Here is a 27,420-nt window from a genome sequence, read left to right as displayed (position 1 = left end):
GTGAAACAAAGAATAGTCTTTAAAACTCTCTGTCTTGTTCACCGGGCATACTACCAGGCTGGTGCCGATTTCTTGTGGGATAAATTCACTCCTTTTATTCTTGGCTGCACTCTTCGGTCAAGCAGGGACTGTTTGGTCACTGTGCCCAATTTTGTCTTCAAAGAGTGGGCGTCCGAGCTTTTTCCGTGGAGGCTAGTAAGTTATGGAATGGTCTCCCTTTAACTTTGAGGCTGACCATGAACTACCTGCCCTTCTGTTGCTTGTTAAAAACTCTTTCATTTGCCCCCTAGATTGATGTTGTACTACTGTGACTATACTTGCGCCAAGATGCCTTCGGGTGTATGTTCGTGTTATAAGTCTGAGTAACATAACATAACTGGGGTACCCTTTTTGGCATGCTGCAATGTAGCATTTCTGAAACAGATGCATGCCACTCTATTGCAGATCATGTCTACGCAACACTCTCTAACACATGGTATGGCAATGCCGCCTCAAAAATCACAAAATAATCAGATTCGAATAACATGGACACCCTTAACTAATAAAATGGCAGAGTCGGCAGAAAAAATCTCAACTGCGATTAATTAAGGAAAAAGCAAGTGGATCAATTCATTTAAATTCCATCCTTTGAGCTATATCAAATTAAAAGTCGGTTCACAGAAAGTTCAACAGTGAGGAGAAATGTTGTGCCGATATGTGTGCTAACCGACCAGCGCAAATTACAGTCCACTGCAAAAACACATTTTTCATGTTTTGCTGTGCGCAGCTATCTGTGCTAAACTGACTAGCATTGTAATCACGTGATCTGGTCCTACAACTGCTTTGAGGAATCTGAGAACCAATTTCCAGATAAAGGGCCTCAACAAGAGTTTGGCGCAAAGCTTGTTTTCAGAGGACTGCCTGAGGATTTTGCGGGATGCACTGCATGGTAATTCCACGTGTGGGATGTCTGCCCAATTTTTGAGAAAAACGGGGAACAGGCAGTATATGGCATTACGGGCCTAACACATGGAACTTTTAGCACAGTGCAAAGTCACTTTGCACTGGAGCAAAGTCACTCTGCACTGAGCCAAATGGGTGGTGCAAAAGAGTACTTTGCACTGTGCTAAAAGTTCCATGAATTAGGCTCTATGTGCCAGATTCATGGCATTACTTGTGTGGAAAAACGGGAATTAGCACACCATTCTGTGTGCACAACCCTGTTCGTCGATTCATGGAATCGACTGTGCAGCACTTTTTTTTAATTTGTGGGGACTTTGCGCAGGCTCGGCACATCTCTGCGAGCAGTCGAGTGTCGTGTGAGACACCATGCAGAGCATGGGCGAGGCCTGCGCAGAGGGTGGAGTAGGAGCCGGAACTCAGAAAATGAGGACGAACAATGGAAAAAGTGGGCATTACGACGGACAGGCCGCAGGCAGTCCATAGCATGCCCTCAAATGAGCACGACAAAGTGTATTCAAGGATGTGACCGTGCAACCTCTCGCCTGCAAAATGCCCTCACAAATCCCTCCATCTCTCAGCCAGAACGTGCATAGGAATCACATTGGGGAGGTGGGTTTGCATGTTGGATTTAGGGGTGCGTGTACACTGCTGGGGATCCTATCGGACTTACGGGGGTGCGTCCGCAGTGTAGAACAGTTTGCCGGGGTTCACACCCAGCTTTTCTGAGTTTTACCAGAGTTTCAATATATCGTACTGATTTTGTCAGTGTGCCGGTAACAGTTAAGGGGCACCGTGCGCTGCAGGTCTGCTTGCAGAGGACCCCACACACTCTTTGAAGGGTATTCGTGCATTGGGGGGCATACAAAGGAAGCTGTTTTGGCTGTTTTTTCTTTGTCTGGGGTGTGTCGGAGGCGTGCCAGCCACGACTTGCATATACGGTTACTTTGCACAGAAAATTCCATGGATATGGGGGGGGCATGCATTTTTTATTATGCGTGCAGGCTCGCACACTGTTGTTCTCTGCGCGCAGCCTTTGCGGGAATAATTAGCACTTTTCCATTCATCGGCCCCTAAGTCTGTTTCCAACATTTTGCTGCCACTTTTTACAGAACCACCATACTCGTAATGAGGCCGAAAGTGCCTAACTACATCAATAGAGCTCTCCCGATTCAGAAGACGCTCCTAGATGCACCTCATTTTTATGTTCAGTCCCTAATTTTGAAGAACCCCCATAAATCCCAACCATCCTTAAACAAGAGCCCCTGCTAACATTCTGGTCGATGGAAGACTCAAGAAAGGCAGGGGATAAAGGGGATTATCCAGCGAGGGATTGATAGCCAGCAAAGGACAAAAGGAAGGGCAGCATTTTTCTCACTTGAAATAGGTAAGGATGGATATTGTTTGGGATTCTTTTCAATGTGAAATGTCCGCACCAAATGGCTGACCACACACCAATATGAAACAATATGTCTTCTGGCCAAAGTGACTGTCAATTTAACTGAAGCAGAATTGGGCTGAGGGATATTCAAGAAATCAGTGCAACAGATCAAAGAAGTAATTTGGTACTTCAACGTGAGCTGGCATAATAACATAATTTGGCAGTCCGGTGTGTAGGTAGAAGACAACAGTGTGTCAGTGAGTATTTCAACAGGAGATCAAATACTTACTACTCATCCTCATGTTTGAAAGGTGTTATGCCCTTAAAAATTCAAATGGTACTTTTTGTGGTTGCATATCAGCAATATGTATGCATGCCCTTTTCTCACAAAGCAGCATAAGATTGCGAAATAAGTGCTGGAAGATACATTTTTATATTCTTGGATTCATTCTAATGGGTTGTTGAATTTGGAATCTTTCTTGATTTGTGTATATTTGTATGTAGATGTATAATATATGTAGTATATAATGTGGATTGCTCTTATGTGTCCACACACACACACATGCTATGGAATGGCAAAGGCATGCCATTCCATGGTTTGAGGCCACGTGCCAAATTGACTGTGTAACCGGGAGTGAGTATTGAATGTATCACTTCACACTTTGGGATCGCCATTGTTAAACCGCATCTTCCACGTGCATATGGTGAGAGAAAGTAGGGTGGAGGGGGTCAAAATGAGGTTTAGAGCAGGCATTTTGACAGCCAAGTGTCCCTGCTGAGGGATTGCTTTATAAGTCGATCAGCTGATGCTGGCTAAAGTCAGCTGTCACAGCTGCCAGTAAGCGCCCATTGGGGATGCTGTGGCGTTATCTAAGCTCCCACAGCACTCTTTTAAGTCTTCTGACTGCTGGTATAGTTTGAATAGTCTACTGCATGGAGTTTAGACACACAAATCCAGTGCTTTCGTTTTCGAGGGAAATCTTGGGTGTTGCCCGACTGTTTTGGAGAGAGGAACATGCTAAGTGGTCCACTTGCATTTCTCATTACCATTGCTACTCCCTTCCCAACCCAGCAGCATCTGCTATCCCTGAACCCCCACATGTAGCTGGCCCCTTAGGTGTGTCCACTAGGTACAGCGCTCCATTGCTGTCTTCCCCTCTCAACACCTAGGCCATCACGTTGCCCCCGCGCCGCCGGCTCTCTCCTCCCTGACACCCTGTATAGCTGTAGCTCTCCTGTGTCCCTCTGTATCCCATCCACCACTCTGTTCTGTTGCATACCTCCATAAAGCGCTGTGTATTGTATCTGTATTGTTGTGTACCTCCGTAAAGCGCTCTGTATTGTATCTGTATTGTTGTGTACCTCCGTAAAGCGCTCTGTATTGCATCTGTATTGTTGTATACCTCTGTAAAGCGCTCTGTATTGTATCTGTATTGTTGTGTACCCCCGTAAAGCGCTCTGTATTGTATCTGTATTGTTGTATACCTCTGTAAAGTGCTCTGTATTGTATCTGTATTGTTGTATACCACCGTAAAGCGCTCTGTATTGTATCTGTATTGTTGTGTACCTCCGTAAAGCGCTCTTTATTGTATTTGTATTGTTGTGTACCTCCGTAAAGCGCTCTGTATTGTTCTATACCTCTGTAAAGTGCTACGTTGCTGCTCAAAGATAGATCAGCGCTCAATAAATGCCATAATAATATTATCCATGCAGAGTTGAGCTTTATGCATCATCTAGATACATACGTACAGGGCGTGTAGAGGGCTGAGGAATTGCAATAAGAAGAAAAAGAGGCTCAGCCGGAGAGGATAGCTCAGAGGCAATGCGTTTGTCTTGGAAGCAAGACGACGCAGAGCAACACAGGTTTGCTGCGCTTAGAAACCTCTGGGTATTAAGGACGTTATAAATAACCAATTATTATTATTATCTAGGCACACTGAGGCACTTTCTGTTAATCCCTTTCTTCTGTTTCCAGAAGACAAGCCTATACATCTGTCTATTATGTGCCAAGGCTGTGTGCAGAGCAGCTAGTTTGAGAGGTTGGGCAGCCATGTGACTGTGCTCAAAATCCTTCACAGATCACCCTGCACTGGGAAATCTCACAACATTTCCTTTACTCTCTGCCCCAGATTTTCTCAGCTCTAGCCATTGAGCTCTGGCGTAGGCAGCTATACCTATGTCTCTGAACAGCATTCTGCCTCTGAAAACTGCTTCCAAGTGAGAGGGCAAGAGAGCAAGGCTCCCCCTGCCGGCCTTCACCTGTATCCGGGGGGTGATGTGTGCTGCAAAGTTCCCATCGTCCCCCATAGACCCAGGATTGATGGAAGTTATCCCGGAGTCTAGAATGCATTCTGAGGAATATGACATATACATATACACACACACACACACACACACACAAACACACATACACACACACACATAGAATCCCAGCAAGTAAGATGTTCTAGCAATGCGCTATGGTGCGACTGCCATGATCGAATAAATCTTCGGTTTCCTTCCAAATACATTTTCGGATAGGCTTGTATGCAATAAATCTAACCATTGGCGACTACTTCGCCACTCCCCTGTACAGAAGGCCTCTCTTCCCCACCAGCAGATGGGAGTGGAAGAAATAAGGAGCCGCCATTTCGCAGACAGCTGACCCAAAGCACAGAACCTGGTCTCGCAGCCCCATAACGTCTAAACCGAGCCCCAAGGTTCTGATTCGTCCACATCGTTACAAAGACACAAAACCAGCAGCTCGTCACCTTTGCTTTTGTCTTCACCCATTAAAGTTCCAAATGACCACAAAACCAGCCCTGTCTTCATATACATGTGTGCATGCAAGCAGTACCGCCAGCCTTTTTACCTAGCAGTATGATGATGCAGAGGAGGATGGCGACGAGTGCTCCGGTGCTGAGGCCTGTGGGGAGGACCCGCGCTTCGGCGTTGCAGGACTGCTTGTTTCCCTGGCTGTCGCAGCCGCACACCCGGATGGTCATCGTACTGGTGCTGCTCTGGACTGGGAGGCCATTGTCTGATATCACCACCGGAAGGAGGTAGGAGCTCATTTCATGGCGACTGTATCCATTCCGTTTGGTGTACACTCCCGCCGTGCCATCTGCACAGAAACCCAAGTATGTCATCAAATACATCATCAAGCATGTTCTCAACAGCCTATGTAGCAGGACCGTAATGGCCCCCATGGTCCACAGACCCTAAACCTCATGTACCTTTGTTGTCCTGGATGGTAAAGTTGGCGCTGCTGGCGGATTCTGGAGGCAGGGAGAATGAAAACGGGAGTCCGCGGAGAAATTCATCCTTGTCGATGGCACCTATGGTTTGGATCATCTGTCGGAACACAGAGGAAAACATGAAGATGGCATTGCAATCTTACCAGCTTACTAGCACGATATGGGGCTTCAGGAATCAGTTTGCCCACTCTTCACTGCTAAAGAGGTTGAAAATCTACAACCCCACACAAGAAGTTGAGTGACCCTACAACTCAGCAATGAGTCACAATGCACACTCTCATCTTGAGTAGACCTGACAGTTTCCTAAGTGTGGCAGTAAAAAGACAGCATCTGGACCCATAGTGGAGGAAGTGAATGATGGACGCTCTACTGGGCGGGGGGGGGGGGGGAGATACTGCTTTTTTAAATGCTGAAGGAGAGAGATGAGAAGCCACCTCTTCATGTGACCAACAAAAGGAAGGATGTTTGTTTATAACTTGGAGCGAAGCACGGCTAGTGGCACAAACCATTGCCGGGCCTCTGTCTCAGAGCCCAGAGCTAATTTCCAGCTCTGGCCTGTGAGTCTTACAATACAATTCTGGAATCAAAATCTAATATGCAGTCAAAAAAGGAGCAAATAACATAAATGGATCAACAAAACCATAAAATCTCGACTTTCAAACACCAGCCGCTAAGCAACTCTTCTCTATTGGTCTTGCTTGAGCAGCAGCCGTGTGTAGGAAACATTCCCGCGAAGCATTTTCATGCACCGTAATGTTCAACAAATAACTATTGTTACTTTGTATGAGGCGCACTCTCCAACCAGTGTTCTGAATACTGGGGACCTGTCAAGCAGACAAGCAGGACAAGCAGAATGCATTTTGCTTGCACAATGCCCTGCGCATCTCAGCAGTCCGGACCCGCTGTGGCGTGTCCGCACGGGGCGCAAATGGAAAGGCTCTGTTCCTCAGCAGGCTTACAACTCTGCAGGGGAGCGGCACGCAGCCTCAACATACCTGCCCTGATTTGGCCCTTTCACACACGAAAGTCTCGTAGAACATGGCCAACTCCGGGGCATTGTCATTCACGTCCACAACCTTAATGTACACCGGAACCCTGCTGTTTTCTTTTGGATTGCCTGCAACAACAAAAAAAAAGAGAAAAGAGAAAGGTAAAATGGATGTATACAAGGGAGGGCTGTAAAATAATTACAGAAAGGTTGGAAAAGATTGTTGCGGCCTTTCTTGTAAGACCACTGACACAGCTCCGGAGGTGGGCATCCGGATGCAGCAATCAACAGAAAGAACAAACAGTGGTGGACGGGCTCATGGAAGGTAGCATAAAAGGCAGCCTTCTATATCCAACGCGTCAGGGAGTCCTAACCTCAATCATTCTGCAGCTTCAAAAGCTCGCCCAGGGTTTCGGACCAACCAGACTTTTGCCTCTGCTGTAGCTGCCACGGCTTCAAGAGACATGAAGAGGAGAGGTGGCTCCCAACAGGGCCTGCTCATCAATGTTCCTTTCCGAGTCCATGAGTAGGCGGTGCTGGGGGCCGGGGTACACGATACAACCATAGGCCAGGCCAGTGGTGTTGCTAGGTCTGGAAAAGATCAGAGGATACGCTAATGTCGAGGCTGTCGGTACTCGGGGCTAGCTAGCCTTGGCTTGTACCCCCTGAGCTTCTATCCGGGGCTAGAACCAAAAGACCTAGGGCTAAAGCCGCCCCCCCCTCGCGACGCCTCTGGGCCAGGCCATCAACAACTCTGGGAGACTGCATGGTTCCTTTCACACCTTGGAAAGCCACGCGCATTCTACCCCGCATGCACCAACATCCCACGGTAGTGTGATTTCATTCCATCCGTTCTTGCTATTTATGTTATTTATTTATTTTAATTCATGGATCACGAAATGTACGCCAGTGTGCCTTGGAGAGAATGTCTTTGGTTCCCTTCTGAAGCCCAGATCAGAAAGGGTCACATACGCTGTTAATAGCGGCTTCCGAGAAGCCGCAAGCAGCCATTTTATCTTCTTTAAGGCTCAGGGCTTTAAGCAGGATGGTCTCCTAATTCTGCAAGCATCTCGAACAATCTGACAATCTCAGCTTTTGAATGAGATATTTGGGTCTTTACCCATTTGCTCTGCCTCTGGCAGAACCATATCCTGGTAGGATGTGGGCCCATTTTCAAAGCTCCTCTTTGCAGCCTCTTTTTAGAAACTATGTTACCGAGCACGTGGGGGTCTCTGTTTAGCAGTACACTTCTTAAAATGAGATCACTCTGGACTAGACATAGGGCTGCATAAGTGACCGCTAAGGACTTAGCCCTTCTGTTCCTTCTGAATGGTGTCAGTCCGTATAATATTTTACTTTATGTTGGTTGAGTGCATTGTGGCCTTTCAGAGGCTGCAGAAGAGAGCGGGGCGGAGAGAGGGAAGGGGCGGAACGGTTCTATGTGATTTCATCGTTTTTTTTTCATCGAGTAAGAATTCATCTAATTGTTTTTTTGTACGACTTTTTACCACAAATGTATGCGGGGGAGACCCCTGCATGCCCCCCAAACACCACTACCTTTATTATTACCCTAACCCACTCCCCCACATAAAATTGTGGTAAAAAGCAGTGGTAATAATTAGACACATTCTGCCTTGATGGTAAAACCTGCGATGGAATCTTCCTATCCCGAGGGAACATAAGAGTGAGTCTCAGCGCGCCAAGGAGTCTGCGCTGTTCCGTAAGGCTCTGAAGCTCCCTCAAAGGTATACAAGTGTGCGTGTCTGATAGATACTCACATTAAAAGGGCCGTCCTCCGTGGCCGAAGCAGGGTTTTGGCGCCAGAGCGGGTGAAGGGCTTCTAATCGGGCAAGTGCCAGTGTTATTTCACTGCTTTGTCGTCGGCAGGGCATAGGGTGCATTAGGATCTGAATGGAGCCCCACGGACGCCAACCGCCATGCCCAGTCTTAGCTCCCCCACTGGCCTTCTTAAAAAGTGAACAATACGAAATAAAGTGGAGGCCGCAGAGTGTACCTGAGGCTAGCAGGTGATATGTTTTCTGCTTGTGGGCTTTTACCATAGTTGCCAACATCACCCAGTCCAATCTGTAGGTGCTTATCCACCCCTGGTTTTTTCTTTTCATTCTGGGACTTGTAGTATGAGTTTCATAATGGGAAAAGTAGAACTACAAGTCCCAGAATGCAAAGAAAAAACTCATGACTGTATAAGCAACTACAGATTGGATGGGTCATGTAGGCAAGCATGTTTTACCTACTGTCGAACGTAAACGTAGACTGTGCAATGAAGGCGTAGTGAGGGAGGGTGAAGCGTGAAAGTGTGAGGGAGAGGAAAGATTGAGAGCAGGAACACTTTTGCGGTTTCTTTTGGTTCACATATTCACATCTTGACTTTCTTTTAATTTTATGCCGATACAAACTGTGCACCGTGGTGGAGGCGCGCCACAGACCTGCTACAGTAGAAATGTCAAGTCACCTGGTTAATAAGTGTTTTTAGTAAGGGCTTTTATTTTTGAATACATGACTGACAAAAAGTAATATGCTTTGGGGGACTGTGGGATTGGGTCTTTCAGTGCAATGCTTGGCAGGCAAAAGGTGGGAGGCAGGCTCGATGAGGGGGATAGTGGTCATTACCAGCCACCAAGTTATTATTCAGTATCATGCCTCCGGAAAGAAAGTTTGGAAACACAGAGCCTGACTCATGGAAATGTGCGCAGAAATCCTGCAAGGACCGTGCACCGAGAAGGACACTGCGTGAGACTGCGTGCAGAATAAAACAAGCTCCCTCACGCACTCATGGAATTCACTGCACAAAGTGACTGTAATCTCGAGTCGCGGCATGAACGCCCCCGACACACACACACACACAAAACATAAACAGCCAGAACAGCTCCCTTTGCGCGCTCCCCTGGGAGCGAATACATGCACCCTATAAACAGTGCGTTGGGACCCCCGCAAGCAGTCCTACATCTCGGGGACCCTGTGTAGGGTCCCCCGTCACTGTTGCTGGCACCCCAACAACATGCGTATGAAAATTCGCAAGTCGGTCTTAACTGGGATCAGAACCTGGTTGCGTACACGCACCCCTAAATCCGACATGCAAACCCACCTCTGCGCTGCAAATCCTATGCACAAGTGTACTTAGGCCTACCTTTGGGTGGCATAGTGGCCGAGGGATTTGCCGGACCATTTCTCTGCCGAGAGGCTGTGCGGGGGGTTCTGTGAACACATGTCATTTGGAAAAATGTGGGCGTGCGAGGGACTGCCTGTGGGCCGTTTCTCATAACGCCCACTTTTTTGCATGTTCTTCCCCATTTTCTGTGTTTTCTGGCTTGCGCGGTCTTTCTCGCAAGGCGCTTGACAGATGTGCCGGGCCTGCGCAAACTCCACGCAAGTCCCAAGAAAGTCCCAAGCAGTCAGTTCCATGAATTGATGAGCAGTTGGTTCTATGAATCGACAAATGCAGATTTGCACGCAGTTTGGCGTGCAAATTCCCTATTTGCCACACAAATAATCCCATGAATCGGCCCCTGCGAGTTTTCGTTTTTATGCACAAGGAATACTTTGCTTTTGAGTGGATACGAACGTGAGATGGCCAAGTATTTTATTCCCAGGACCAGGTATTTAAAAGACAGTTTATTTTCTCTAAAATGTGCCCTAGTTGTCAGAATGTGTGCTTTGCGAGACAAAATAGGTTTTTCTCTGAGAAATTAAAAATTAGCTTTGGCGTCCATTTGATTGCTGTTGAACAGCACAGATAGGAGCTACAGAGTAAAAACCACAGCATGGTCAGAAATAAACCTTCTATGCATTGCACACCCATCCTCGCACCTGTTCTAAAGAGCCACATGGGAATGATTAGTGCATTACAGCTGTCATGAAAGAGCCGGAAATATCCGTCCCATTACCATTTGAGTAAAGCTGGTATAAATCATTTATATTATAATATGGATCTGTTAAATAGATTTTCGCAATAGAGTAATGGGTAATGGACACGCCCACAGGTTTTGGGTATACAACATTTCCATAATGTGTCTGACACGGCTTCAGGCTTACTACCAGCAGGGAACTAAAAGCCCATTGATGCCACATTCTTTTGCTCTAGTCACTTCTAGCTTGGACTGCTGTGTGGTACTGGCTACTTGACTGCCCTTAGCACATATCTATGTCTGTGAGTGTATGTATATATATATATATATATATATATATATATGTATCTTTTTTCAGTAAAAAACTTTAGTTAAGACAGAGTTAAGATGATCCAATTGATCACAACAAAAACCCAAGAAATTTGGCAGGTGTGTGCAGTGGGAGCAATCTTAACTCGGAGGTCCCCCCCATTGATGTCACACATGATGTCATTTCTTATCTCATTATTGATCGCTGTTGTGCTCCTGGAATGGCAACGGGGGAGAACTTCAAGTTAAACTTGTCCTCACATTGCACAAACCTCTGAATTTCCTGGGTTTTGTTGCAGTGAATTGGACCACCTTCACTGTCTTCACTAAAGATTGTGTATCTAATTTCATGGGCTTTCTTATACTTTATCTTCTCCAGGGCCCACTGGCCATGGCCACCGCCCATGTTTGCACTTGGGAACTGTTGGGTTCCCAGCATGCAATCTGCAGTTTGTGCAAGGTGGAGGGCAAAAGAAAAGACCAAAACCATGTGAAATCGCCTTTACTCCTCACTTTAACTCATTGTTTTGCAAGCAGCTTGGATTAATAGGCAATGGCTACTGTCCACTTTGCAACAATTAGGATATAAGGTGCTTGTCGAGCGGACAAGATCCTCGGCCATGGATCTTGTCCTATCTATAGCCCCTGCCTATAGCCGTGGCCCATATCCCGGTCACTGGTAAAAAAACATATCCCACTGGCCAGGGCCACTCTCTGTTGTAATAATTAGGGAAAATCACGGTTGCCCAGTGGCCTACCAACGTGGCCCATATCCCTTCTTGCTAGTAAATAATCAGGTTCCACCGGCCATGGCCTTCGGCCTCGGCCACTGTCCATTTTCAACAAATCTACCAAATTATTATGATCTACTGGTCATCATCAATTATAATAATGATTAAAAAAAATGTTATAACACGTTTAATACCCAGAGGTTTCTAAGCGCGGACCCAGGGATCGAACCTGTGTTGCTCCGTGTCGTCTTGCTTCCAAGGCGAGCGCGTTGGCCCTGAGCTATCCTCCCAAGTGCGCTTCCCAATGGCCCATGACAACTTCTTTTTTCCCCATACTTACATTTCTGCTGTAATTTCTCCCAAAACTTTCCAGCAGAAACCTCCCTGTGTTCAATGTAATACCGCCTTGTATTCGCACAGTAATACACGCTTGCCAATGATCCCATAATTAAACCCTGCTGTGACCTCATGTATGCACACATGGGCTGAGTTTCGGGAGGTTGGGTGGTGACTCCAAGTTAAGAGGGTCATCACTTTGCACCCCCAACACATTTTATGGGTTTTGTTGTAATGAATTTGATCATTTTAACTCTCTCTTACTTAAGTGAATGCCAAGGTTTGTGGGTTTTATGCTATATTTTATCAGAGCCAACTAAGCGTATGCCTTAGGTTATGGCCACTGTTCATCTTGCACTCATTATTTGTTAAAAAAAAGGCAGTCTCCCCGGGCTACAGCCCCTATTCCAGGCCAGGGCCATAGGTCGTGGCCTCTGTACATGTTGCAACATTTAGGCAAAAGACTATGGCCCACTGTCCATGAGCTACAGCTGAGGGCCCTATCCCCCGCACCAGTAAATGATCAGACCCCACCAGTAATGGACACTCGCCCTGTCACAGCAAAACATCTAGAAATGCATGGGCCACTAACCATTGGCCCATGCCCTCTATTTTCTTCTCTCCTTTCATTTTTGTGGTTTTCTACCCCGGGAAATTCCAACAGAAACAAACTGCAGTCACCTCAATACTGCCATCCACTACCACGGTAGTCATCACTGTCATCATTCCCGCGGCAATGCATCATTTCCCAATTACCTCAGTAAGGGGAGAACACTCAACATTTTAAAAGTCTTCCCCATCCCCACTGTCACTCTCAATACGCCCCCCATCTCAGCAGCTCTCAGTCTCCAGTCTGCCCCATTCGTGCAAATCCTCCCTGACCCGCTCCAATTACCCCCTTTCACTCACCAGTTCGTGTGATGTATTTTTTTCGAGCGCGCGTCCTGCAGATTTCCCGTGGGAAGTCTTCAGGGAATCTGCAGATTCCCCTGTTGAGATGATCATTTTTTTTGTCACAAAACGGGCTCTCCTCCCCACCCTTAACTCTCCCAAAATGTGGTCCTCTTTCACCCACCCGAACTCTATCCTAATGTGAAACCCCCTTGTGCCCCTCCAAATGTTGTTTTGAGCCGTTTTCTTTTTCGGCTTCCCACAGGATTACCGCGGTAATAACTAGCATCGAACACAAAAAAAAAGAATTGACAGATTTCATTTCTGAATAAGTCTCTGGACTGCAATGCAACATGTGAGATATATGAACGTTTTTTGGACTGGGGCACCCCCTTTGCCACTGAATTTTTAGAAAACAACTGGACGCATTTATAACAAACCCAAAAAATAAATATCTGCAATACTTTGTGCCCAACTTCTTATCACTACAGGTTTTAATAGGAAAATGAATGGAAGCAGGCTGAATATAGTTTTAAAAATGTTCTTAATAACTTTTCAACGGTATAACAAATGTTCCCCAATTTTTCGAGTTTGTAGGAGCTGGTGCCAGACATTTTCTTTAGGAAATTTCAGTCATAGCCGTCCACCAAGTCAAAAGTTATTAGCAACAGAATTCTGTGAAAAGTCAATGCAAATTGGTTTTATCCGAACATTAGGGCAGCGACTGCTGCCCTGTGAGCAGCCTTCGCTCCCCTCGGGAACCTAAGACAAGAAAACAGGTGGGATCTTATGGTTCAGAAAGTTAATAATAGCACATATTATTAGTAATGATAGTGACAATAATAATAAGACATTTGCATGAATGTCAAAGAAGCATCAATTTATTTCTACGTGATATGTGGAAGATCATTGATCACGCTCCGATAGAAATGGTACAAAATGCCAAGGCCATCTATAAAAGAGTTGAGGGAATGTAGAGCCCAGTATATTACGCGGTAAGCGCGTTCCTACCCTCCGCTACCTGATATTTTCAGTTTAGCAGCCGCTGCTCAGTCAGCATAGCGCAACGGGGCACCGCGCGGATGTTCATAAATCGGTGTATCCCATTTAAGGCCGGTGACGTCCATAAAATGTTTCCATGTACAGTTTCATTATATACAGCTGCCAGCGTCAGCAAGTTCAGCTAGGGGACATTATGGGTCCAAATGAATGATATAGCCAAGTCTCCCATCAGAAAGCACTTATAGGAATCAGATGATCGAAAGCTCAGCAAAGGGAGCAGAACATCCCAAATGAGAGATTGGCTTTCTGGAGAGAGGCCATTTTGCAGGAGCTACTGCTGTAGAAAGAAGTGCGTTGGCGAGAATGAGGGGAACGTATGAGTTTCAGGTGGATAACGTGGGGCCATATTGGGGCAAATGACTCCAGCGAACGATGGCACTGGTAGATACTGCACAGACCTGGCCCATTCTTGCTCTGTTCATGAACAGGTTAGGTACTGAGAGAAACATGGCTTTCGTTGGCGCTACGAAATGCTTAAGGCCGGGAAAATCGCTCTTGTGAAATAGAACCCTGCTATGATATGATATGATATTTTATTTATATCGCGCTCGTACACAAGTGTCTCTGAGCGCGACCAGACAAAAGGGAAGGGAACAAGGGAGAACAAAATAAAACCACAAAAAAAAAATCTTACTAGGCCCAGTGACATTAAGAGCACGCAAGTGCATGGGAAGGGGAAAAGGGGTAAAGTGCATGGATGGGGGGGAGTGGGAAGTGCGGATTCTCAGGATCAGCAGATGCGTGAGTGGTTCCCAGTCCTACTGTGGAGCAATCAGATGCACTTGAAAGTGCAGTCATTTTTAAATAACATGGGACGTCAATTCCCATTGAACATTCCACAATTGGTGCTTGGAAGCCAATTCCCATTGAACATTCCACAATTGGCGCTTGGAAAATCCAATAAGATCTATGGATGAAGGGGTGCACTGCAGAATGTACAGACGGATGGTGTGTAGTCAAACTGAGCCTACCCTGAAATGCCAGTTGCCCCTACATTTCCTTTAGCTGTTCTCCCTTACTACATACAGGCCGGCATTATCCATTCCATACAGGAAACATCAGTCCAGTCCTGGTTTTAGCTTTGCCTTTTGGGACTTGCAGTTTGGGTTTATAATGGGGAAATCCAGGACTACAAGTTGTAGAATGCAGAGTTAAAACCAGGACTGGACTAATGTCACCCGAATGAATAGGCTAATGTTGGTCAGTAGGTTACTACTCCCAGAAAGACATTCTTTGTGTGTGAACTAATTGTGTATTAACCACTCAACATATATTTCAGTAAACTTTAAGGTTCTGCTCGATGAGTATTCTGCCATTACACACTCCTCTGGTGGATTTCCAGGAGGATTTCCCTATGGTACATTAAAGACACTGGAATTCAAAGGATCCGTGAATTCACTCTGCAGGAACATGACTTAAAGTTGCTACCTGTGTACCACACTAAGGTGGAGATGTTGGATACCACCTACACATGTTACTCTGCAGTGATCGCAATTTATGATACGCTAAACCAAGGAAAACACATTTTGTATCCACACACATTTTTCCAGCATTAAAGGTTTTACAGTATATATGACTTGGCCCGCGCGTCACCCCTTGGAATCATATGCGCGTGCATGGCGGTGGCCCACAAAACAACATGGCCGCAGTGTCTTGCAATTACTTCTGTGGGTTATGGCATTATCTTAGTGGACCCACACATACAAACACGCTCACCCCCACCAAATACGCTCCATCTCCCACCCCCGTGGGACCTCGTTGACGTCAGCACCGCAGGGGACTTACTGATCTCGGTCGCGATGACTGTGATGTTGTGCCACATCGATGTTTCTCTGTCGAGGGACTTCAAGGTGAATATTGAGCCATTGTCAGCATAAATGTTGAACATCCGGTCCATATCTGTGTGCCGGTCCACGGCGTACCTGCAAACACAGAAATAGCGGGACAGTGAACTTGTGTCACTTCTTCGTATAGCTAATTCTCTTTCAGATAAAAATCAAAGCAGTTTTGGTCTGAAGGTGCGAACTGTGTGTCAGGGAATATGCTTTTTATCTCATTACAAAGGGACTGCACAAGCAATGCCATCTGTGAGGGTGTAAAAGCCTGAGTGTTTTTTTTTATCTGGCTAACGGTGACAAGAGGTGTTCCATCTACTCTTTGAAACTTCTGGTGGTAACCTCCTCTGATATTTGTGGTGATGATCTTATCCCCCACCCACTTTCCTAAGCAGGGGGACACCCGGGGGTGGGTGGAAGCTGGATGATGCAGAAGCGGGGGATTTATGGGAGTTCTTTTTTCAAGCGCGGTCCTACAGTACAAATTGCCTAACATCGAGATATATGATTGGCTACCGCAGCCTTGGAAATGCACCGCTACCCATCTTCTGCCCTGCCAATCGGAGGACAGCACCTGCCCAACTCCCCGCAACCAGTTTCACCGCATTTGGTGAACAGCCATTTGACTGCATTTTTACCAGGGGTGCAGGTTGAGGGGATATTTTATAAGGAAATGTAGGAGCAGTGGTTGTATGGCGGGGCAAACAAGAGAGGTATGGGGGCTTGCCCTCTATAACAAATACTACAAAAATTGGGTGAAATGGCCACCACAGCGAGTTTTCCCAGATCCTCAGGGTACACACACATTGCTGTGAGAAGGATGCAGGAGGGAGCTGTCTTTGGAGCTACCAATCTCTCTCTCTCTCTCTCTCTCTCTCTCTCTCTCTCTCTCTCTTTCTCTCTCTCTCTCTCTCTCTCTCTCTCTCTCTCTCTCTTTTCCCCCCGCCCCCCATGCTGTAAATGTTCTGCATGGATAGATGCTAATATCCCTACTTCAGTGCTTTGGGAAGAAAGGGGCCTTTGTGATGTCTTGAGCAAAAAAGGCCAAAAGAGCTGGAAACATACCCATCTGCTTTACTCGCCTTTACAGATTGCGATTTGCAGGCATACTTATTATTTGGGGTGCTACTCTTTTTTTGAAAAACTATCCTCATTTAGTCTTTTCAAAATATCTTACAATGTTCAGTATATGGATGCCTGCATGCTGTGGCACTCGAACCTGCAGTAAATCGTGACCCTGCCAGGGATGTCATTTCACCAAAATGCCAGGGGTAGCGGAAATGAAATCACATGACTCTTGACATCTGATGACATCACAGGAAGTGATGTCATTTGACCCCACCCCGAAGTGACATCACAGGAAGCGATGGAACATAAACTTTCACCTGTACACAAAATAGGAAGTGGCATCACATAGCATTGTTTCTAAGAACACTATGAAAAATATGGTTATGATATCACTGTCAAGTGATATACATTTCATACAAGATTGGATCACCATATGCATCATTTTTTTTTTTTTGAAAAATTTTTATTGGTTTTTCAAAACATATAACAAACAGTGCGTGGTATGGCGGTGTAATATGTGTAACACCCACACAAAAAAAAAAAAAAAAAAAAAAAAAAACCCCAACAACCTCAACAATCCCTCCCCACCCGTTCCGCCCCCCTCCCCCCGAGACCACAGGTCAGTCCCCAATCATTCAATATGCTCATGTGTCGAGCAGGGACTACCAGGACTGTTTGGAGTGCTGGCCGATGTCGCTGAACGGAGGAGCGGCTCAGTCAGTTCTACCCAGCGGAGAAGATCTGCACTGGAGTCAAGTTTTTGTACCTGGATGGCCATTTCCCAAGCCGCCGTCTCCGCGGCGACCCATCTCTTGAGATCGTACCACCAAAGGGCCTCACCAGGTCCTCGTGCGCTCTTCCAGCTCATGGCTATGCGCCTTTTCGCCGTTATGTAAATCAAGTCCAGGAGTCTATTTAGGGGCTTGTTCTTGGTGCTTCGCTTGTAAGCCCCCAGTATGCAAGCTGCTGGTTCGTGAATTTCGACTTCTATCCCGGCCAGCGCCACCCTATCTCGTACCTGGGTCCAGAACCTCAGGACCATGGGGCAGCTCCAGAACATATGGGTCATTCCTGCTTGTGGCGCATGGCACTTGGGGCATGATTGTGGCGAGGCCCCCTTGAACTTAGATATGGCGTCAGGTGTGAGGTAGGCTCGGTTCGTGATGTATAGCTGTATTAATTGGAGGCGTGCATTTCTGGAGGTCTTTTTGTGGTAGTGGGTAATCTTTTCCCATGCGTTGTCCTCGAATACAAGGCCCATTTCGCTCTCCCATCTCTTTTTGCATTTCAGTTCATTCGTTGTTGTTGCCTGTAACAGGGCCTCGTATATTCTGGAGGTTTCGTGGCCTCCCTCGGCTGTGTCCAGCAAGGTTTCGATGGTTTCATTCTCTGTAAATCGATTGTCTGCCTCAGGCCATCTCTTCCTTAAGGCCCGAGTTATTGCCCCGTGGAGCAAGAACTGCCCGATGGGCAGGCCCGTCGACTCGCAGAGGTCGGAGAATGTAGAAAGTTCGTGTTCGTGCATGAGGTCGCCCAGCGTCGCTACTCCGTGGGGCTCCCATACCGAGCGAGCCTCGGTGTGCCCCCATGAGGGTGTCGCCATGACTGCAGCGATGGGGATCTGTGGGGAGTACGGATCTCGCAGCCCCACAGCCTTACAGGCCCTCTTCCAGAGCTGGGTTCCCAACATGGCCAGGTATGGGTGACGTTGTGGAGCCCCCTTCCCGACCCACAACAAGTCTCTAAGTAGCAGTAGTGGCAGGGCCGGCTGGAGAAGTCTGGTGTCAGTGGTGGTTTCATCCGCCATCCAGTGCGTTACGTGTTTCAATTGGCTGGCCAGATAATATAGTTCGAAATTAGGGACTTTCAGTCCGCCCCTCTCGTAGGGTCTCTGGAGGATGTCAAGCCCCACCCTGTGCCTGCCTCCCTGCCACAGGAATTCTCTGCAGAGTTTGTTCAATTCTCTGAAAAAGGCTGAGGGGATGTTGTAGGGGACATTGGTGAAGCAATGCAGTAGGCGTGGGAGCGCTACCATTTTGAGGAGACCCGCCCTCCCCGCCACAGAAAGGGGAAGTTTGCCCCAGAAGGCCATGGAGTTGGTGAGTGCGTCCTTTGATCTGGCTGTGTTGAGGATGTGTTCTGTGTACGGGCTACGGTGTATGACAATGCCCAAGTATTTAAAGGACGTTACCTGCCACTGGAGAGCCAGTGGGGGCAGGGGTCCGCCCTCATTGCTGTGTAGCGCTGCGAGGGGGTAGAGACACGACTTGTCTTTGTTTATCTGGATGCCTGTGTGTTTTTGGAAGCAGTCCAGAGTCTCCAAGATGTAGGGCAGGAGATGCTCAGGGTTATTGAGGTAGAGGAGGGTGTCGTCCGCGTACATGGAGATGATGTGAGTCACTCCATCAAGTATAATGCCTCCCCCACCGTATTCCTGCCGGATGTACGCGGCCACTGGCTCAGCAGCAATGATATAGAGCATGGGAGATAAGGGACATCCCTGTCGTGTGCCTCTGTGGAGGGGCCATTTGTCAGAGTACGTCTTGTTGGTACGCACTCTAGCCTCGGGGTGTGTGTAAAGCAAATGGGTCCATTTAAGAAAGGCGGGTCCAATGCCCATCCTGGCCATGGTGGCGTACAACCATTCCCAATTAACCGAATCAAAGGCCTTGGTGGCGTCTAGTGATGCCACCGCGTATTTCTGGGTGTCATGCTCAGTGCGGTATATGATGTGGTGCAACCTGCGTAAATTTTCAGTGATAGAGCGCCCAGGTACATAGCCAGTTTGGTCGTGGTGAATCAACAGGGGGATCACCTTGCGTAGCCTGTTGGCGAGGAGTGCCGAAAGTATTTTGCAGTCGACATTGAGCATGGAGAGAGGTCTATAGGAACCGCAATCTGTTCCATCTTTGCCGGGCTTCAGCAAGGGGATGATTACAGCTTCCCTCATGGAGTCAGGGAGTATGCCGCGTTCGAAAGCCTCATTGTACACTTGTGCCAGCAGCGGGGCGAGGGTCTCCTCATATGTCTTATAGAATTCCCCCGGGAGACCATCCATACCTGGGGCTTTCCCAGAGGGTAAAGATCTAATGGTTGCCTTGACCTCGTCTGGGGTGATTGGGTCTTCCAGGGTTGCGGCCAACTGTGGGTCTAGTTTGGGTAACTCTATGCAGTCTAGGGCGTCCTCGATCCCGGTGTCTAACGGGGGCGGGGCTTGAGAATATAAGTCCTGGTAGTATTCGGAGAAGACCATATTAATATCAGCCTGGGTGTGCACCGCAGTGCCATCTGGTCTGAGGATGTGGCAGATGGGGGTCCTAGGGGATTCCCTTTTGTACAGCCAGGCCAGGAGTTTGCCGGGCTTGTCTCCCAGGGCGTGTGTCCTTTCCGTGTGCTTGGCGTAGCTTAGTTTCCCCAGGGACTCCCAGTGTGACAGACAGGCTTGTCTCTGCGCTATTATTTCCCGTACCTGCTCGGGGGTCGGGTTCGCTCTATTCTCCAGCTCCCCCAGCTTACTTTCTGCTTTTGCCAGGGCGTTCGTGATGGCCTTTTGGGTTCCCCCTACCGCTGCCAGCATGTCCCCTCTCATGACCACCTTATACGCCTCCCAAGCGGTGCTGATGCGATCTACGCTGCCTAGATTGTGTAGCCAATATTCGTCTGTGCTGTCTTGTACGTGGTCCCTGAAGGCCGCGTCAAGCAATGCTTCTGCTCGCAGTCTCCATGTAGGGATAGGGGGTCTGGGCGGGTGTACCTCCCAAGTGACCGACAGGGGTGAGTGGTCTGATAATACTCTGGGTAAGTATTGTGCCTCGCTGAAAGTGGCTTGCTGCTCCAGGCTGACTAGCATGTAGTCCAGCCTAGTGTGGACGTTATGTGGCGGGGAGAAGAAGGAGTATTCCCGTCTCTCCGGGTTCAGTTCCCTCCACAGGTCGCTAAGGGACAGATTGGAAATCAGTTTGGATAGTATCTTGGCGGGGGGGGACGGGCGGGAGTGTTTGGTGTCTGACCTATCTTTGAGGGGGTCTAAAGTGCAGTTGTGGTCCCCGCCCCAGATCATGGTGCTGTTTGCGTGGGGGCATAGTCTAGGGCTCAAGGAGCGGAAAAAAGCTGTGGCGTCATGGTTGGGTGCGTATGTGCTAATCAGGCATAGGTCTCTTCCCTCCATGGTACCCTGCACCAGCGCCATCCTACCCTCGTTATCCGTTTTTGTGTCCGTGACTTTAAAAGGGACTGACGGGTTAATCCACACCAGGACCCCCCTAGCATATGAGGAGTAGGAGGATCCCACCAAGGTCCCCCGCCAGGTTTTGGCTAGCGCAGTCAGTTTAGCCTCCGTTAGGTGAGTCTCCTGAAGCATGGCGATCCCTACCTTGCATCGTCGCAGGTATGCTTGAATTCTTCGCTGTTTCACGTAGCTATTCATGCCTCTGACGTTCCATGTCATCACTTTCACTCTCTCAGCCATAGTCAAGGTGGTGTACTCTCACTAGTCCAGGTCCCGGTCGAGGCCTCATTGGAGGTGCTGTGGTATTGGAGGAGTCCCGTGGTCTCGGTGTGTCAACTTTAGGGATCCCAACTAGGGTGCGGATATCCGGCACCCCTTTCCCTAAGAAAGAACTTCCCCAACAAATAACTGGTCTAACAAGGTGCTCCTCGTCGTGACTGTCCCGTTTCCGCTCCCTAGGACCTGGCATGGTCTTCGGGTGCCCTACGGGTGGGTAAACGTACCCTGAAAAAACAGAAAAACACAAGCTCCTGGGGGGTTGAGGGAGCTAAAACCTCGGTGTTCCGCGTGGTAGGATCCCTTCAGCTGCTCCTGGGGTTGGATTGCAGTGTTCTTATGGTGCGGTATAATACAGTAGTCTTAGGTAGGTGTATCAGCGCGGCCTGCGCCTCTTGTCGTCTATGTCTGGTAGTTGCTGCTCGTCCATCCAGTCCCGGGCTTGTTCCGGTGTGTCGAATAGGTGGGCTCTGTTCTTGTGTATTACTTTCAACCTAGCAGGGTAAAGGAGCATGTATTTCAAACCAGCGGCCTTCAACCTGGCTTTGGTGTAGATTAACTGGGCCCTGCTCATCTGCACTTGAAAAGTGTAGTCGGGGTAGATGGCGATCCTGGCCGAATTTCTCAATATCTGGCCCCCTGACCGAGAGTACGCCAGGACGACCTCGCGGTCTCTGTAGTTTAACACTTTAGCAATCATGGGCCTGGGTGGGCCACCTGGCGGGGGCCTCTTGGCAAGCGACCTATGGGCCCTTTCGATGGAGAACCCCTGCGATAGTTTCTCTGCGCCGATTTCCTGCAGCAGGAGGTTTTCCACGTAGTTGGTGGGGTCTGGGCCTTCGATGCCCTCAGGCAGTCCGAGCAGCCGGATGTTATTCCGGCGGGCCCTCCCTTCGGCCTCTTCCACCTTGTTCTCGAGGTTTTTGACCGTTTGCTGGAGGCCTTCCATGTCATGGAGAAGTTGGGTGTTCGCTTCGGAATTCTCGCGTACTTGAGTCTCGAGTGCCTCCGTTCGATTAGCCAGGGAGCGGACGTCTTGGCGGAGGAGTCCCAGATCTATGGCCACTGCGTCGATTTTATTCACCATAGTCGTTTGGATTAGCTTGATGGCCTCCAAGAGTTGCAAGTTAGTGGGTTCAGGCGTCGCTGGAGTAGCGCTCGTGTCCCCTGCGGCAGTCGCCATGGTCGGGCACTCAGGGCTGGGGGGTTCGGGGGCTGTGTAGGCATCCAGGGTGGTCTGCCGCTGTTTAGACCTGGTCCCCCTCCCCGCTGACTTATCCGGGCAGGACATCCCCTCACCTCGCTGTGGAAGTTGCCCGCTTGATGTCCTCCGGCGCTCGGAGGGTTATGGTCCACGCTTCGGGCCCTCCCGCGGGGCGTCAAGCGCTCCGGCGCCGGTTCTCAAGGGCCTCCAGGCACCGCGGGGTGCGATACGGCCTGGCTAGGCCTGATATGGTAGTTCGTGGAAAGTCTTCGCGTTTCGGCCCGCGCTGCTTTTCTCGGTGCCCGGTGGGGGGGGGGAACTCCTTTCTGTAGCTGCCCGTTCCGAATGCCGCGGTTCCAGCACTCCGCCCCCCGTGGCGCAATTCGGGCAGGGGTGCGCAGCTCCGGTGGTATCGCCAACCGGGGCAGCGCGAGGTGGCCGGTGCACTCGCACTCGGTGTAGTGCGCGATCTCTGGGCCTCGGTTCCAGCCGGGCCTCCGTCCCCTGCGGTTCCGACAGCGGGGCCAGCAGGCGCCCTCGTCCGCCTCAGTCGATCACTCGTTTTCGGGCTTGGGGCTCCCGAGCCTACCGCAGGGGTGGCCACCGGGGGGTCAGCAGGGGCACCCCCTCGCCGTTCCGCTCGGCGGCGCAGGGCGGCCCTCTCTCGGATGGCTCAGCAGATGTGAGCCGCCATCTTGGCTGTCCGCGTCGTGGGGTGTGCGATCCTCTCAGCTCGGCTCCCGGGCTTCCACCCTCGCGTGTGAAGGGTCCAGGAGGTTCTCGTCGCCGCCGGCGGCTCTCGGGATGATTTGTAGGCGCTGAGGCCGGCTTAAATACAGGAAAAACAGCTTATCGATGGCTCATCTTGCGGAGCTTGCCGAAGTCGCGTCCGCTCTACATGGCGGTTGGCCACGCCCCCCCACCATATGCATCATTAATATCAGTGCGTATAAGCCCATATTACCAAATCACTGTGAATGCAAGCAGACTTCCAAGGTCAAACGATAATGATGTGTTATTATATAGCACTTAAGCGCCTCATATACAACAAATATACATACAATATCCCCCAATCTGTGTTGGTACTCATTTATCAACCTCAGCATGATGAAAGGCTGAGTTGATCTTGCTAGGAATCGAACCTGCAACCTGCAGTTTACACACACATTGCAGCAGCCACCGCTGAACCAACTGAGCTATCTTACCAGCTATTGCTTCAGAAAACCAGCCACTCTAGAAACAAAGGGCCATATTAAGCTGGCCACAGCCCAGGAGCCTCAATGTAAAAAAAGAAATAAAAAATAAATGGAAAAAAAAATCTTTCTTTTAGGGGTAGCAAGGGAGACCTCAGGGGTCGAAGTTGCGACCCCTAGCGACACTTAAATGATATCCATAGGCCCTTCCCTGGGTGGCCGGCAGGCTATGGTCTGTGGGCTGAAAAGGAAACAGGGTCAAGATGAGTGTGAACGGGGGAGCGTAGGAAAGGTCAGGGAGACATAACTATACGGGAAATGAAAACATAACAGTGAGTGACAGTGATCGTGGGGATGAATGTTTAGTTTTTAGAGTGAAACAACACTATAGCTGGTTCAAACTTCTCTGAGAATGTTTGAAGACCATACCCATAGAACTAAATTCCATTTACGGGATGACAAATTTAAAATATTTGTGACTGACAAATGTGACGCATTAGACACAATGAGATAAAATGAGTTGCCCATGATCACAGACACAGGGCCTGATTCACACAAGCCTGTTATAATGGTGCAATCCCAATGGAAAACGCTCTGCGAGTCAGGCCCTTGGTGTCTGCAGGTTTGTACTTGGCCGTGTTGTTTCCCAATGCTAATACTCTGTTTTGTAGGCCTGGCTTGGGAAGTACAAAAATCACATGATACACCAAAATGACAAAAAAAAACGAAAAATCCTTAAATAAACATGCTATGCAAAAGGAGCATGAGTTTTGCTTTATTTTGGCAGTCATAAATGTCTCTCTAAAAGTATGAGAATACTAATTGACGTGAGCCTAAAGATCTCGTCTGGTTTCTTTTTTACTCTGGAAGATTTAAATACACCCAACAAAAAACACAGTGATACAGTGGCCTGCTTATAATCATTGTTTGACACAAATTCGCAGATTGTTATTCAGGATGTGAAGAAGAACATTTGAAATAGTAAAACAACATTTTTTGTGTCACATAAGCAGATGTCAAAATGAACTTGCTAGAGGCCAGTGACTTTTGGCCAGCCTAGGACCCATTCTCCTCAAAAGACCTAAATGACCATGTAAAATGGGCTAAACACTGCCGCCAGAATGTGTGAAGGCCAACCGTTTCACTGTAGACAGCACAACGCTATACAGCAGTGGTCTTCAAACTGGGGGTCCAAAATCGATTTAGATGACAGTTTGTAATATAAAAGATAAACAGATTTTCTACTGCTTATATTTCCTGTTAAATGCAGTCACCTAAATCATTTTTTTAAATATCCTGGGCCGCCCCTGGAGATCCTTTGGTTCCCCTTGGGGGGAGAGGGGATGTCGAAGAAGGGGAGCGGAAGAGGACAACCCCTAGGTGGGGGGCCCAGAAACAATATATGTACTCAAGGGGGGCTTGGTATGAAAATGTGTGAATACCACTGCTATACAGTGAGAAGATATTATCTGTCCAGGATCGCAGTAGGATACGTTGGGTCACATGTCTAGATAGAATTGCGCTACCAAATCACCTCCCACAGAGTACCGCACAATGATCGTTAGTGTAAGTGGCTGCCCAGTTTTTGCAAGCCTCTTTTGGAGGGACTATGCTCTAGACTAGCACCATAGGGAAGCTATCTTAGTTCCTATATTCTAGCATTTTCTATTGCAGGCATGCTGTGTTGTAGAACAGTAGGTGTTACTATCACCAATGTTTATATACTCAAGTTTTTCAACCTCAGAGAGAGGAAAGTCTAAGTAAGTCTGCCTTGCCGGCATATGTAGCTGTTATCTAGCATATGACACGGCTCCCTGTAACCCACACTTAAAACAGTGAGCTATCTTTTGAATCATCATAGAATTTAAAGCTATCAATCTGCAGGAGTATTGCACATGATCTGTATATTTGCCAAAGGATGTTGAAAGCACTACACAAGTTGTGCTACGTTACGATGAATGTATAGGGCCTGATTCATGGAACTGTTTGCGTGTGATTTGCACGCCATTCTGCATGCAAATCCCTGTTCGTCGATTCATGGAATCGACTGTGCAAGACTTTTCCAGGACTTGCATGGAGTTTGTGCAGACTCGCCACGTCTCTGTGAGCCGTCGAGCACCTTGCGCGAGAGTCCACACAGAGCAGAGCGTGGGAGTGGTTTGCATAGAAGGCTAGGAAGGGGTTGGAACACAAAAAATGGGGAAGAACATGCAACAAGATGGCCGTTATGCAGGACGGCCCACAGGCAGACCGTTGCACGCCCACTATTGCATGGAACAATACGTATTCAGGGATATGATCGCGCAACCTTCCGGCAGGGAAATGGCCATGCAAATCCTCCAATCTTTATGCCACCCGAAGGCAGGCGTACGGACACTGGCACATAGGAATCACTGCGCAGAGGTGGGATTGATTGTTGAATTTAGGGGTGCATGCACGGAGTCAGGGTTCCAATCTAACTTAGGGGTGCACCTACGCAGTGTAGCGTGGTGCAGGTATGGTTAACGTGGGTTCGCACAAAGCTGTTAAGATTTTTACCTGACTTGCGAAGTATCATAAGCATGTTGTCGGTGTGCCAGCAACAGTTACGGCAGACCCTGTGCATGGTTCCTGAGATGCAGGCCTGCTTGCAGGGACCCCATGCACTGTTTGAAGGGTGTGTGTGATTGCGCCTGGATGAGCATGCAAATGCAGCTGTTCTGGCTGTTTATGCTTTTGCATGGGGGGGGTTTCAGGGGCGTTCCAGGCACGACTTGCGAATAGAGTGACTTTTTGGTGACTTTTTGGAGTGGATTCCATGTGCATTTTTTATTCTGCGTGCAGGCTTGTGGTGTGTCCTTCTCGCAGCGAGGCCCCTGTGGGATTTCTGCCCACATTTCCATGAATCATGCACATAAGCTTTATGTACTGCATTGAACACAGGAAGCATTACAACATGAATTGATCAGATCAGTCCTTCATTGGCAGCAACAGGATTCCAAACTCTCGCCATGGCTCTTTAATGTCTATCTCGCTCTGCTTGCTCTCCTTATTTCCACTTTCTCCCCTCACTTCCAGTATTATGCAGATGACACCCAACTCTTCTTCAAACTTCCCTCTGATCCTCTCACTACTTCCTACACAATTCCTGAATGCGTTTCTGCCATCCAGTCCTGGGTTGCCTCTAATGTTCTCTGCCTCAATGCCAGCAAGACTGAGATCCTTCCTATTTGGACTCCTACTCCCTCTTTCATCCCTTGACTCTGGCCACCCTCTATGGGCTCTCCCCCCTTCTCCTGCATCTGAAGCCAGAAACCTTGGAGTTATCTTTGCCTCCTCTCTCTCTTTCCTCCCTCACATCCTGGACCTTGCCAAGAAGGCCCATGTTCAACTCCACCTCTTCAGAGGTATCCTTCCCTTCCTCACTTTTCCCATGAAGTTCAATGTCTCTAGAGCTCTGGTACTCTCTAGGCTGGACTACTGCAACAGCCTCTTCCTTAATCTGCCCTCTTCCTCTCTCCGCCCCCTCCATCTTATCCAGAATAGGACTGCAAGACTTTTCTAACGTATCTATCCAGCCCTAAAATCTTTCCACTGGCTCCCGGTTGCTGCAAAGATCAAATTCAAATCCCTCTGCATCATCCATAAGGCTGTCTGGGGTCAGGGACCATGCTGTCTCCTACTTGCTCTCACCAAATACTCTGCCTCCAGATCTTTATGCTCCTCCGGTTCCAAGTGTTTCTCTAAGCAGCGTGCTGGTGCCCTATCTCTTTCCTCGGCTGGCTCCCTCCTCTGGAACAGCCCCCCCCTTTCTCTCCGTCTTTGGCTGGAACATCTCCAATTCTGGAAGCTCCTCGAGACGTACCTCTTTACTCCCTCTGTCCCCCTCCCCCTCCCA

At 48.4% G+C, this 27,420-nt stretch overlaps 1 protein-coding gene across 3 annotated transcripts in view; it reads right to left on the bottom strand.

The window, feature by feature from the left end:
- The window catches only part of LOC138481457 (cadherin-6-like), a 295,066-nt gene that overhangs the window by 25,774 nt on the left and 241,872 nt on the right, over nucleotides 1-27,420 (bottom strand). For all 3 annotated transcript variants that reach the window (XM_069613608.1, XM_069613607.1, XM_069613609.1), the window contains 4 exons: nucleotides 15,525-15,661; nucleotides 6,552-6,673; nucleotides 5,536-5,653; nucleotides 5,172-5,423 (listed from right to left, as the gene is read on the bottom strand). In XM_069613608.1, the coding sequence (XP_069469709.1) occupies nucleotides 5,172-5,423; nucleotides 5,536-5,653; nucleotides 6,552-6,673; nucleotides 15,525-15,661 (629 nt within the window). The remainder of the gene's footprint in view (nucleotides 1-5,171; nucleotides 5,424-5,535; nucleotides 5,654-6,551; nucleotides 6,674-15,524; nucleotides 15,662-27,420) is intronic.

Source organism: Ambystoma mexicanum, chromosome 5p (assembly GCF_040938575.1).
Source record: "Ambystoma mexicanum isolate Mex_15411 chromosome 5p, UKY_AmexF1_1, whole genome shotgun sequence".
NCBI lineage: Eukaryota > Metazoa > Chordata > Amphibia > Caudata > Ambystomatidae > Ambystoma > Ambystoma mexicanum.
Note: the sequence above shows the minus strand (reverse complement) of the source record. Positions and strands in the feature narration are given on the sequence as shown.